General features: G+C 41.2%; 1 protein-coding gene across 1 annotated transcript; it reads left to right on the top strand.

Annotated features, from left to right (window-relative positions):
- The first annotated feature begins 799 nt into the window (after positions 1-799).
- On the top strand, positions 800-3,915 carry LOC113029278 (regulator of cell cycle RGCC). Its single transcript, XM_026180063.1, has 5 exons — positions 800-955; positions 1,727-1,891; positions 2,553-2,633; positions 3,256-3,318; positions 3,870-3,915. The coding sequence occupies exons 1-5, from the start codon at positions 934-936 to the stop codon at positions 3,875-3,877; spliced, it is 339 nt and encodes a 112-aa protein (XP_026035848.1). The 5' UTR covers positions 800-933; the 3' UTR covers positions 3,878-3,915.
- The last annotated feature ends 8,762 nt before the right edge of the window (positions 3,916-12,677 follow it).

The following is a 12,677-nucleotide window of genomic DNA, read 5'->3' as shown; positions in this document are numbered from 1 at the left end:
AAAGTACATTTGAGAGTGCAGTATGTAACCTCTGGTATGCTTTTTTCATGTGCCAAAAAACAAGACAAACAAACAAACAAAACAAACAAACAAACCGAAACGCAAAGCAAAGAAAAAAAAAAACAAGAAAAAAGAAAATGCTTATTTTCTTTAGGGTTAATCATCACGCTGTTAAGTGACAGTAAACGGTTGGTGAAATTTGACCCGTAGTCATGAAAGCAAGATACATTTACTTGAGATCTCAAGATATCAAAGAACAAGACTGGTTATGCAGCATTTATTTGTGTGGTATTGCTTCACAGCAGGGCTTTTAAGTTTCCCTGACAGTTCCAAAGTACTGCATGACCCATAGGCTTGCTCTCTAAGGCCCCCTACAGACAGAGCAGAGTAGTGCACGTGTGAAAGAAGAATAACATTTGTTGTTCCGAGTTTTGTTTTGGAGCGTGTGCGACACTTCTCTTTCCTATCAAAGTGTCCTGTGTTTAAGATTACTTGTGTCACAGCCAGGAAATTATATCGGGCAAATAATAATATAATATTAATGTACATAAAACCCAAACCCCCGCATTACGCCGCCTACCCAAAACGGAATAACTCGAGGATTTGACACCCCTCTTTTCTGTCTTCATCTAAAACCCCAACGGATATTTTTTCCCACAGCCCCGCTTACAGCATTTAATGGGTTATTCCAGTCCCACTCTCTTTCACTTGCGTAACAACCTCGTTTTTTTACTTTCCGCCCCCTCCCCATTTCCACTTACAGTCCCCTCGACCTCTGAGGTTTTTAATCTGTGACATGATTGGCTGGGCAGGCCCTCTCACAGAGCGGGTGTGGAAGGCTTTAGAATAAAAGTACAGTAGTACTGTCAGCATCAAACCGCTCTGAACCCAGACACACAGCAGCTTCGTGGCGCTTTTCTTTCACGTCCCGCTATGTCCTCAGACAGTACCATGGGTGAGTCCAACGCCTGCTTGAGACAATAATTTGAATTTATTTCAGTGATGGATCATAGAGCACGCTTTCCCAGCCTTTTATTAAATTTACTAAACAGATAAAAAAAACCACAAATATATGTAAAAGATAGAAAAGCTTTATAGGAAGATTTAAAAATCATCTCGCTGTGACACTTATTTTAAATTCCTAATCCTTTTTGTAGTTGTACTTTTTTGTAATCATACGTATTTACGTATCTACCAAACACACCAAAGTTGTTTTAATTTTAGTGTTCCATAAGGAATTTTAACTTTATTATTATTATTTATGTGAGCCTAATAAAATGTTAGAAAACCTAAACTGCGTTTATGCAACACCCATTTTTAAAATAATGGTGCCGGCGCTAAAAAAGTTTTTATAGTAGCCGAGAGCGTACAACTCTGATTTATGATGTAATATATATAAATATATTTTTAATCACACTTTGCAGACCAGGTGTTTTACTGTCCGTCTACTGTTTTATATGCCATATGGGAACATGTCCAGTTATCTGATGCAGCACGCTGACTTAAACTTCAGCTGGTAGTTTTTAGATTTTCCTTTTTTTTTTTTTAATGTATATTTCTTAGGTTTAGGAATTTGGTATCTTTGAAACGCCCTTTAAAACATTCTCATATTTAATCAAGTCTTTAAAAATATTTATTTCAGTGTTTCTACTATTTTCTTTTACTGCTGAAATAAGCTGAGTCCATCTTGAAGATTTCTTTCCAACTGCTGTCACATTTTCCACAGACTTGGACTTGGAGCTTGGTGAGTTGCTCCAGGAGTTCCAGGATGTGGTGGAGGAGCTGAAGGCCCCTTCTCAAAGCAGACCGCATGCTTACCAGAAAGCATTGCACGAGGCCAAAACTCTCACAGGGCTGAGTGAAGACAGTGGAGTCGAGGACTCAGATTACAGTAAGTTATTCAAAAAAAAAGAAAGAAAAAAGAATACGTTAGAGAAGTGATTAAGATAATATCTGCCTAATGTACAAAGTGTGGGGGAAGGAAAGTAATTATTTAGTGCATCATGCTGGTGAGTGACATTGTTTGGAATCCCCGTGGACTCCAGTTGAGCCCCTTTATCAGCCCAAACAACTGCAGCTTGACACATTTAATTTGCATGAAATTAGTGGTACAAGAGGACACATCCCTACACACTTCCATTAAAGTGGCTGTTTGTGCTCGTGACAATAGCTGTATACTGGAATGAGCTGCAATTACGGATATCCCATCTTGTGTAATTGTCTTTCCCCCCTTTGTTCTGCATTTGTCGACGGTTATAAGATAAAAGAAGAAACAGTTTCCCCCCCCCCCCTCTGCTCCCATGTGTCGTCATTATTGAAAGTATTTTGCCCCCCTAACCATTCAACAGGCAAACTGCTTTCAAAGGCCGACACATGGGAGTCACTAGCGCCGAACACTTACCTTTTAATTTTTTTTATCGCATGTTATCATCATTACGTGCAACTCCTGCATTATGTTAGAGTTTTGTCATTGTCACTGATCATTTGCAAGGACTGCCCTTAGTGCTTGTTATCTCCTTTTACTCCCTCATTGCTTCCCTCTCTTCCCCCAGGCAGTGAACCATCTATGGGGAACAGTTTGAATACCAGTGAGGAGGAGCTCCACACAGCAGGAATAACGCTGGCATCAAAAGGTACCGGAGCCTTCTATCAGCTCATCTCCATCTAGATAGCCTCAGTTCTTACAGCGATCACTATCACTTTATAAGAGCTACACAGAAAGCATCTGCAATGCCCTGGAATCTGTCTTGGTTTACACAACAAAGCAACTTCCACTGTGGCTGTGACGTCTCAGCGCTCTTCTTTCAAAGCTCCTGGGTGGAGTCATTTGTGCTGTTATATGCAGTGATGAGACCGGCTCTTGGCTGCGTGCGCATGTGGATTAATGAGTGCTGTTGCAGTTGCATCCACAGACTACTGTTAAAGTTAAACATCAGGTGACCAGAAAGAATCAGTCATATTTTTTCATCAATTTTGTTTGGCTTTACACAGAAAAAGCTTACAACAGAGAGATCCTGGTGGGAACGAGGCTGCCAAGGCTCTTTTTGGAGCTCTTAAAATCAGCTTTATCTCAGTTTGCGTGTTCAGTTCAAACTTTATGTAATGCCGAGACTTAGATAACTTCAGCGTTTGGTCCAAAGGAAATAGGCTACCACTGAACTGAGCTGCCTTTCTCTACAAAAATGTTCCATTGCAGCTCTATTTTTCTTATAGTTTCTTTCTCAAATTCCATTTCTTTCTGTCCTCTTTCTGCAGCCAAGCTGGGAGACACAAGGGATCTTGAGAGTTTTATCGACATGTTGGACCGGGAACTTGCTGGTGCGTATTTAAGAAAATTACACCCTCTATCATCCAATCTTTTCTTGACTTCTTTTGTACTGAGTCGACAAGCCAGCAGGTTGGAGTATGTTACAGTGGCAGAGACGCGCCGACATGAGCGTGGCGTATGTTTTGGTGTTTTGGACTGTGTAGCAGTATCCAGCTTGTTTCTACAGTGTACTGTACCCCCTGCTGTTTATCTCTGAGCACCCTTTATGTGTAAATATCATGTCTGAGGACTCAGGTGGACTATCTACACGCGCTTTAGTGATAATGGCATACTTGACTACATGAGCGTCATGATCCTGCTATCAGCGGTAAAGCAGTGGTGTTCCAGAGGCCCCTAAACACACACGCATCACCCAGAGCATGCACACAAGCAACAGGGAGCAAAGCATAAATCCACTGCTATCAGTGGTCTCGACACAAAGCGAATTAACGTTACAAATTAATCGTAACTCCCCGTGTATCTCTACAAGGCTCACTTAGTCACTGCATATTGATGTGTTTATTCACATGCCTGTGCTTTTTCTTCTTCTTTCTTTTTGCAGAGATGTGAACAGAGAGCAAAAGTGAGCTACGTACAATAATGGGGGGGGGGGGGGGGGGGGGGGGGGGGGATAGGGAATAGGCTGGGGGCGACATGACTGGCTACTGCTGAGCAGAAAGAGAGATATACACCAGAACAGATCTGATGGAGCAAATGGTCCCCTCGCCGCTCCGGGGGAAAAGGTTAACATCCGAAATTAAAAGGGCAGTCCATTCCGAAAATGCAAGAACTCCCACAGACCCCCGGCGATGCTGCGTCCAGCCAGCAAAGACAACGTCCGCCTGCAGCATCAGATCCAGGATGTGTGACATATTCTTAAAATGAGACAAAGCTTCCATCTGTTTGGGCATGTGACAAAAAAGAAAGAAGAAACACAACAAAAACACTGCCTAGAGTATAGAAAGCATGTTTATCCCACATTTTAAAAAAAAATCCCATAAGTGCAATGCCTGGAAAGGGCTCTAAATCCTCACGGCTGTGTAGTTTTGAAGAAAGCTGAGCTTTGTCTGGATCAAAATCTTAGACGGCACAAAAGTTTTAGGCTAATTTCAAACTAATTTTAATTAGAAGGGCATTTCTGGTGTACAGGTCTTTATGATATTTGTTTTGTTTTAATAATATATAATGTATATACAGATGAATGCATGTAAAAATAAAAAGAGATTTGTAATGAATTTGATGTTTTCTATCCATCCTTCCTTCCAATTATCCTTATTAGTGTTGCACGGGAGCTGGAGCCTATCCCAGCTACCATAGGGCGATAAGTGGGGTACACCCTCCACAGGTTGGTTGCAGGGCTAATATGTTGCCATTTTTTAAAAACATATTCACTCTGTGCAGAGACTCTGGCCTTACTAGCCACATATGATTTGCCACACAAGTCTGAGCGGTTGTCACTTTTCTTAAAAAAAAACAGCAAAACACCCAAAACCTCCTGACAGTGTTCACAACTAACACTCAATGTGCCCACATCTTCTTTCTCTCTAAACTGACTTCTGCCATTGTCACACTTCATGTCTCATAAGACCCTCAAATGTTTTTCTTTATTTTTGCAGTTGCTTCCTCTGTGTCTGTTCTGATTATTCTTTGAGTTTCACTTCAGCAACCAGCACAGGAAAACCACAAATTTAGCTCAGACACAGGCTTAAAAAGGAAGTGCGTCAGTGCTGCTGAGAAAAGCAATGCTCATTTAGACTGTGTACTTACTCCTAACACAAATCTAATCTTTGAACTGAAGGCAGGAAACCGCTGCGTTTTGACTGAAATGCAGACTTTCCCATCGCGGTTTTTTCTATACTCTGCTGTCATTTCACGGGCGTGTAGGTGTTGCTAGTGACATGCATGTGCAGGTGTCTCCTCCAGTCTGTCAGAGCGCCACAGAAACACATGAGGGTGAGGTGACTGTTGTGCTTGTAAAGTTGTCACTCTTTGCGACTTGTAATTTTACAATGAGGGACAGAGGCACTGTAACCCAGCTGATCTATGCAAATGTATTTTTAGCCTATGGTAACATGTCAAAGCGGAGTTTCAAATGATTCTGAATGAGGAATTGAAAAAGCAGCCTGAAAAATTTAGAGTCTGCTTATTGCAATCACACACCTGCTTGCTGAAAAACATAGTTGTCAGGGTAGAAGTTATTCGGACTGCCATTGTTTTGTCATTAGGAATCTCTAGGCAGCTATAGCTGACATAATCACCGGCCCTGGTGGTGATATATTATAGATAGACTCCTTGGGTGGGCCTATTTGTTTGACAGCATGTCAGTGACAGAGTCCAAAAGAGGAAAGGCTGGACACTTAAGTTACTGTTCTTGGTCTGATTATGTCTCATTAGAAGACAAAGACAAGTTCCCGCTTTGAACTGTGGCCAACTATTTAACCGTGCTGACTGGGACGAGAGCCGCTTCACCTCAAAAGGTGAAGGAGGAAGAGACAAGAGTGTAGTGGCGAGAGCAAATGAGCTTCAAATGTGATGCTACTGTAAAGATAAGAGGAATAATGGGAACCTAAAAGAAAAATTGAGACTGCTCAAAGAGTAAGGAAATACAGAGGGGTAAGCGTGGAGTATCCGGCTTCTACTGTGTTGTCTGTTCCACTTAAGAGAAAGGCCAGACTGACTGATTGAGGCCACAGCTGCTCAGGATAGTTACAAAGCTGGCTTCCACATGATGGAAGTTCCCTCGCAAGCGATGGGCACATCCTGTTTATTTTAAATGAAGGTGAGGAACAGCAAGAATGCAGGAAACACAATGGTGAAGTGCAAGCAAGAGTGAAAGGAATTTCACCGGCACCGCTTCCCACTTTGTCATTCTAATGTGATGTTTCAGGTCCTCCATCCCGCTCTGATTCTTGCTGCTGTGACACTGCTGCCACACTAATCCACGCAGGCTACATGAAAAGTCACCAGCAGCTAATTATGCGGCATGATTTTTATTAGATTGCTCTTCAGTGGGATCTGATGTAATATATCAGTTTGGCTTTTGGGAACGCCTCCTCGTTATTGTTTATGCGCTCATTACTATGAGCTCGGCGCTTGATTGGCAGCACAGCGAAGTAAGAGGTCAATATGTCAGCCAGTCGTTGTTTAGATAACAGACAGACTAAATGATGAATGAACTGAGTTCATTAGCTGGTAAATTAGAATGAATTGATGCTATGATGAGACAATGAATAGTCCTGAGAAATGAAGACGTAATAAAAATCACGCTGTCCCCTTTACGACCCTCACCCATATACTCAGGTATCCTTGTAATAAATGTCACAAAGACTTAAAACCGCTACACACAATACTTGTTTTAAACTAGTTAGCAAGCTAATGAAGACGTAATTGAGTGCAGCAGAAAGGAGACACTTGTTATTATCAGACAATGAGTAAATGAAGCAGAGATATGGCCTGTGCAGCGAGGCCATCGAGGCTGAGATGAGTGCAGCATGCAGAGCACGCAGTCTTCTGTCATCTGCCTGATGAGAGACCGGAGCAACGCCTTTCCCCTGAGAGTCCCCCAAATGGTCCAGGCTAACAACGCTCTCCCAAGGAATTAGCTTGCTCAACCACCCAACACACACACACACACACACACACACACACACACACACACACACACACACACACACACACACACACACACACACACACACACACACACACATACACACACACACACACACACACACACACAATGAATTGTAAAAGTCTGACTGGGTCTTACATAACTGAGGCTGCTCTCTGAGCCCAGATCAAGGACTCAGAGCACTTTGTTATTCCTGCAGAGCTCACAAAAGCAGGACTTGGTGGTATGCTTTACAATATAGATATAACTGTGGAGAAGCCGAAGGATGGATTGATGCATGGATAGTGGTGGATGCCCATATTAAGCATAGCCAAAGTTTAAAATAATGAGGTCAGTCTATGTGGAAATAATCACTGTAAGTAAAAAGCTCTCAGACTTTAGACTGCTTGGTTTCCAAAAGCCTTTTCTACCTTTGGATTTGTATCACATCAGTAAGAGCAGACATCCCTAATTTGCTCATCTCAGGTTCACATCTCTTTCTGTGAGCACCACAAAGCATCTAATTGCAATGGCAATCAGAACAAAGTTGACTTAAAGTGGGTGCAGTCTTAATGGGAGAGAAGCTCTCAGGGAGAGGCTTACATCAGACTGTAGATAAATTAATAGGCTACAAATCCCAGTATAAGATAAATAAGGACTATTTTAAACTGTGAATCATGCAAAGCTACACCAGTAGGCTTAAAATATAATTTAAAATTCCCACAGTCATGATTCCTTTTTTTCAGCTTTTGTATTTCGAAGAAATTATAAGTGGCTGTGTGCAAACATTTGAAGAAAGACTCATTTTTAATGCATGTTTGCTGCACAGGTTGTATTTATTTCTTTTCACTTCAAAAATCAAGAAAACAAGCAGTTTGCCTGAGGATGCCCAAACCTTTGACTACAGGCATAAACAATCTCTAAAATAGCATCACTTTAAAGTCGTGTGAGATATTTATGTGTAAGCCATAAATGCCTTAAAATCATTTTTGGCTCAATGAAAGTAAACACTGACCTGCAGCAGGACTATTTTTTTCTCTACGACAGTGACTGGCATAGCAATTTCCACTTTGACTGCATAAAGGTAACATAACAGCCTCCTATGTTCCTTTTCCTCAGCTCTGTATAGCTCAACACTGGAGCCTAAAAAGATGTTCCCCAGCTTTGCATTCTTGTAATATCCCACAGGGTGTTACAGGAATTCATTAAAAGTTCATTTTCTGTTCCTCGTACTTCTGCATGGGTTTTCCAGCCCCACACCTGAACATATAAAAATAGTTGGGCTCACTAAAAAAATCGCAGTTACATTATTTTAGGTGAAAACTAAGACCATGAATTAGCTAACTGGAGGGTGACGATGGTGAGTGAAGAGTTGGAAAGATGATGTTCCTAGTTCTCAGGACATAAAGATCACCTGGTTGAAGCTTGTGTTTTTTTCTGGTTGAAATTCCCAAACTTTGGATTTATTGCCACAAACATGTTGATATTTGAATGTTCTCATAGTAATATTCATTTTGTTTGCTAACAATCCCATGAGCATCAGATGTATTTTGCTTAGTACAAACTAATGCTGGCTTACTACAGTGATGGGCGCCGTATACATCACGCCCACTAAACATCAGCATCTGTTCCCAAGCAGAGCCAGAACAACGTGTAAACCTCCAGTCAACTGAAGAGTGTTTAAAAAATTTCTGTGGAGTTTTTCTTAATAATAATAATAATAATAATAATAATAATAATAATAATAATAAAATTGTAAACTTACTATGAAATAACAATGCAATACCCAACTCATTTAGGTTAAAAATCCCTGTGCTTATCAGGCGTATTGCTGGGAGAGGTGGAAACAGTTTAATGGTGTGTTTGGATTTGAGTGGTTTCCGTCACGTACAGTAAATCTCTGCTTTCATCCATGTCATTTCCTGTTTTGCTCTCTGACGTCCGTCTCATTGTAGACCATGGAACAGGAAACCAGTGTGATTCCTTTTAAAGGAGTTCATTCCCGAGGAATGCGATTCACACAGTGTTCCTGGCCTCCAATGAGCCATTACATCACTGCTGACTGGGGATTTCTTGACGCCACTTCACTGTTCCTCTTTCAACTCAGGCAGTCAGTTTACTTGAATTCATTACAGAAAAGCAGGCATTACCAAACAATGAGCTAAAACATCATTCGAGTTTCATTCGTGCGTAATGGAAATCATTTCTGTCTTAACTAATGTCCAATTTAAGCTCAATCCATAAATCAAAACACTGGTGGGAAAAGGGAGCAAAACCAAGCTGTGAGAAGATGTGGATGTGTGAATGGAAGTGACAGCGAACATAGCTTTAGCAAATGCCATGGGCTACCTAGTGGGCAAAAAAACTGTATCGTAAAGTAGCAAGCTGGTAAGCTGTCAGTCATACAAGGAGGTCTCGGGGCATCTTTGCAGCTGTGAAGATGCTTCCAGTGTGTATTAACCGTTCCTGGAGTGGACAGAAACGAACGTGTGGAATTTTTTAGTATCCAAGAGAAGACTTCAGAGGTCCTCTAGGGACCAGACTGCCTTGTTGCTGTATTCTGTGGTGTTTCCATTGCATAGATCATTTTTGTGGCTTCGTTCTAATCATTCATCTGACATCTGACCATAAAGTAGGCAGTGTTTATCTTATTTATATTATGTACAAACAGTAGACGAATGGACAAGTTTGAAATATGATGGATTCCCAACTCCTAAACTAAAAGAACCAAAAAGGATTTTGCAAATGTTTTTTAAGGTCAGATGTCTTATAAGCTACATGATTAAGTATTAACTATATATCTATCTTTTTTGATAAAAAAAAAAGAAAAAAGAAGCAAACGTCTATTTCACTACACAAGGCTAATATTTAGGCTTTCACTGATAAATGAGGCTCTCTGCCTCTCGGGGCAAAAATAGGCTTAACTTCAAAGGGTGTTTCCAGTATTTCATGAAAAAAAAAATGGTGCAGATTTTCTTGGACTGAGCTCACACACTAAAGTCAAGCTCACGGTGCATTTGATCTGAAAGATCTGTGAAATGCCTGGTAGCCTGGATTAGAACTAAAGATCAAATTGTTGCTACTGAAAGTCATTGTAATGTGATCTAAGTGATAAGATACTTTCGGGAAGTCCTGTGGGAGTCCTCTGTAGTCTGCACCGAAGCAACACAGGCTGGCGAGTTCTGACACCATAAGTCCACTGACGCAACCTTTCCACTGCCACCAGTAACCCACATCTGAGAAAGGCATTAGTGGACTGCCATCTGATGGTGAACTCCAGCTGATGCAACAGAGCGATAGCAGCTAGTGTGGCTCCAGTTGGTGACGAACGACCTTGCAAGAAAAAAGAAAAAGAAAAAAAAAAAAGCTCTGAATATGCAAGATAATGCTATGAGTGATGAGTGCAGTTAGAGCAGGAAGGAAACTTTTCCCAGTCACAAGTAGACCAACTAGTAGGAAAAATTAGATGTCAAGTGGGAACTCCACAGTAACAGGTTTTTTGCAGGATGGATCCTCTGCTGAGGCTTAAAATGTGCTTGTTGCCTGCTGTTGTTACTTTCCCCACATACTGGGAGTGTGCGGGCTTTAGTCTCAGCGGTGTCAGTGGTATCTCCAGGCCATCTATCTTACAGAGGGCAGATCATTATGTAGTCGACAGGTAGCTTTAGGTTGGAGCCAGGTGGGAATGCCTGTGCTAGATGAACTATAGGATACTACTGTTGTTCACTGGACCTCCATAAAACCACACTGGCTCCTTTAACTCTTGAATACTACATTACACTTGGGCTTGTTCTATTCTTGCACTGATGCCACAGTTTATTGCACCCAAAGCTGCATTTAAAATGCTGGTGTTATTTTATTTTATTTTTTACCAGCTAATCCCATAAAACCAAAGACATCAATGAATTTATCTGGCTAACAAGTGCTGTCTGTGCAGACTCGGCTTGTAGCTTATGGTCTGTACCACACAACTCCATCACTGCATAAAAACCACTTAAATCACATAAAGCATGCATACTACCGGGTGATATTCTCCCTATTTTGACAGCTCTGCCGCTGTATTTTGCCTCGACAGCAGCTCCGTGTCGAGAAGGCATCACAGAGGATGCAAGGGGAACGTGTCTCCTCTGCTACTCGGATGAGCTAAAGAAAGAAAGCTTTACTGTTTGTCCTCATTGTAATTACTGAATACATCACTGAACACACCATTCTGGCTTTTGGCTCCATGTTTTTCACAGTTTCTGGACAACAGTGAGTTCAATGGCACAGAAACGTATGCTTCATTTGGCTGTGAATGCAAAGACAGTGCTTGTTAGTGGGATAAATTCCTTGTTTGGTTTTGGTCTGCTTGTGGAATTTGTTGTTAATTATACCAAAGATAAAACATGCCAGCCTTGTTAATGGATGCAAAAAGTGTGTGATTTTTGAAGGAACATAGTAGTCAGGTATATTGTCTAGGACTGTGGTGCTTTCTCCATAAATATTTTTGTTTGATTCATACTTTGTGGCCACTATATTAGGTACACCCGTTCAACTGCTCGTGAACACAAGTATCTAATCGAGTATTGATGCGTTTGGGCATGCAGGCATGGTCAAGAATGGGAAAGAAAGGGGATTTAAATTACTTGGATAGAAGTTACATGGTTGTTGGTGCCAGATGGGGTGGTCTGAGTATTCAGAAACTGCTCATCTACTGAGATTTTCCGCACAACCATCTTTAGGGTTTACAGAGTATGGTGTGAAATGCAGAAAATATCCAGTGAGCAACTCTTCTCTGGATGTAAATGTCTTGCTGATGCCATAGATCAGGGGAGAATGGCCAGACTGCTTCAAGCTGACACAAAACTTGGCATGTAGAGGATCACCTCTAAATGCACAACATGTCAGACCTAGAAGCAGATGGACTAAACCAGCAGAAGACCACACTGGGTGCCACTCTGATTAAGACCAGAAAACTGAGGTTGCAATTCATGTAAATTCACAACAATTGCGCAACAGTCGTCTGATGTATCTTGATTTCTGCTACAACTTGGGATGGAATAGTCAGAATTTGCTGTATAAACCACAGAAAAGCATGGGCCCATCCTGCCTTTTATTAACATTTCAGGGCCCTGCTGGTGGTGTAATGGTGTGGGGCATATTTTCTTGGTCCCTTAGTAATTTAAACACCTACAGAGATGATCAGAGTACTGTTTCGGTTATGACCACAGTGTACCCATCTTCTGATGCCTGCTTGCAGGAAGATAACCCACTGTGTCACAAAGCTCAGATCATCTGTACTCAAATAGCCTCGAGGGTCATCCGATCTCAATCCAATAGAGCACCTTTGGGATGTGGGGGAATGTCAGATTCTCATTTCACGGCTGTGCAGATGACAGAGCTGCAGCAACTCTGTGATTCTATCACATCAATATGGACCAAAATCTCTGAGGAAAGTTTCCAGCACCTTGTTGAATCTGTGCCACAAATATTGAAGAAGAAAAAAGGGGGTCCAATTTAGTATTAGCAAAGTGTACATAATCAAAGTGTCTGGCGGGTATGTACAAACACACACAAAACACCCAAACCTCTTGACTTCAAGTCTTCTGAAAATGAATGTGATGTTCTATATTCACGAGAATCACAATAAGATACATAAAGAATAGATATTTTATTTTTGATTACTCCAGTTTCCATGATTATAAATACATTCTATGGACATAAACATAGAAGTAACAGGGCATCTTTAGTAATCTGTACAATAACACTGAGATAACATAG

This window comes from Astatotilapia calliptera, chromosome 2, assembly GCF_900246225.1.
Source record: "Astatotilapia calliptera chromosome 2, fAstCal1.2, whole genome shotgun sequence".
NCBI classification, from domain to species: Eukaryota; Metazoa; Chordata; class Actinopteri; order Cichliformes; family Cichlidae; genus Astatotilapia; species Astatotilapia calliptera.
This window is presented reverse-complemented; position numbering and strand designations above follow the sequence as displayed.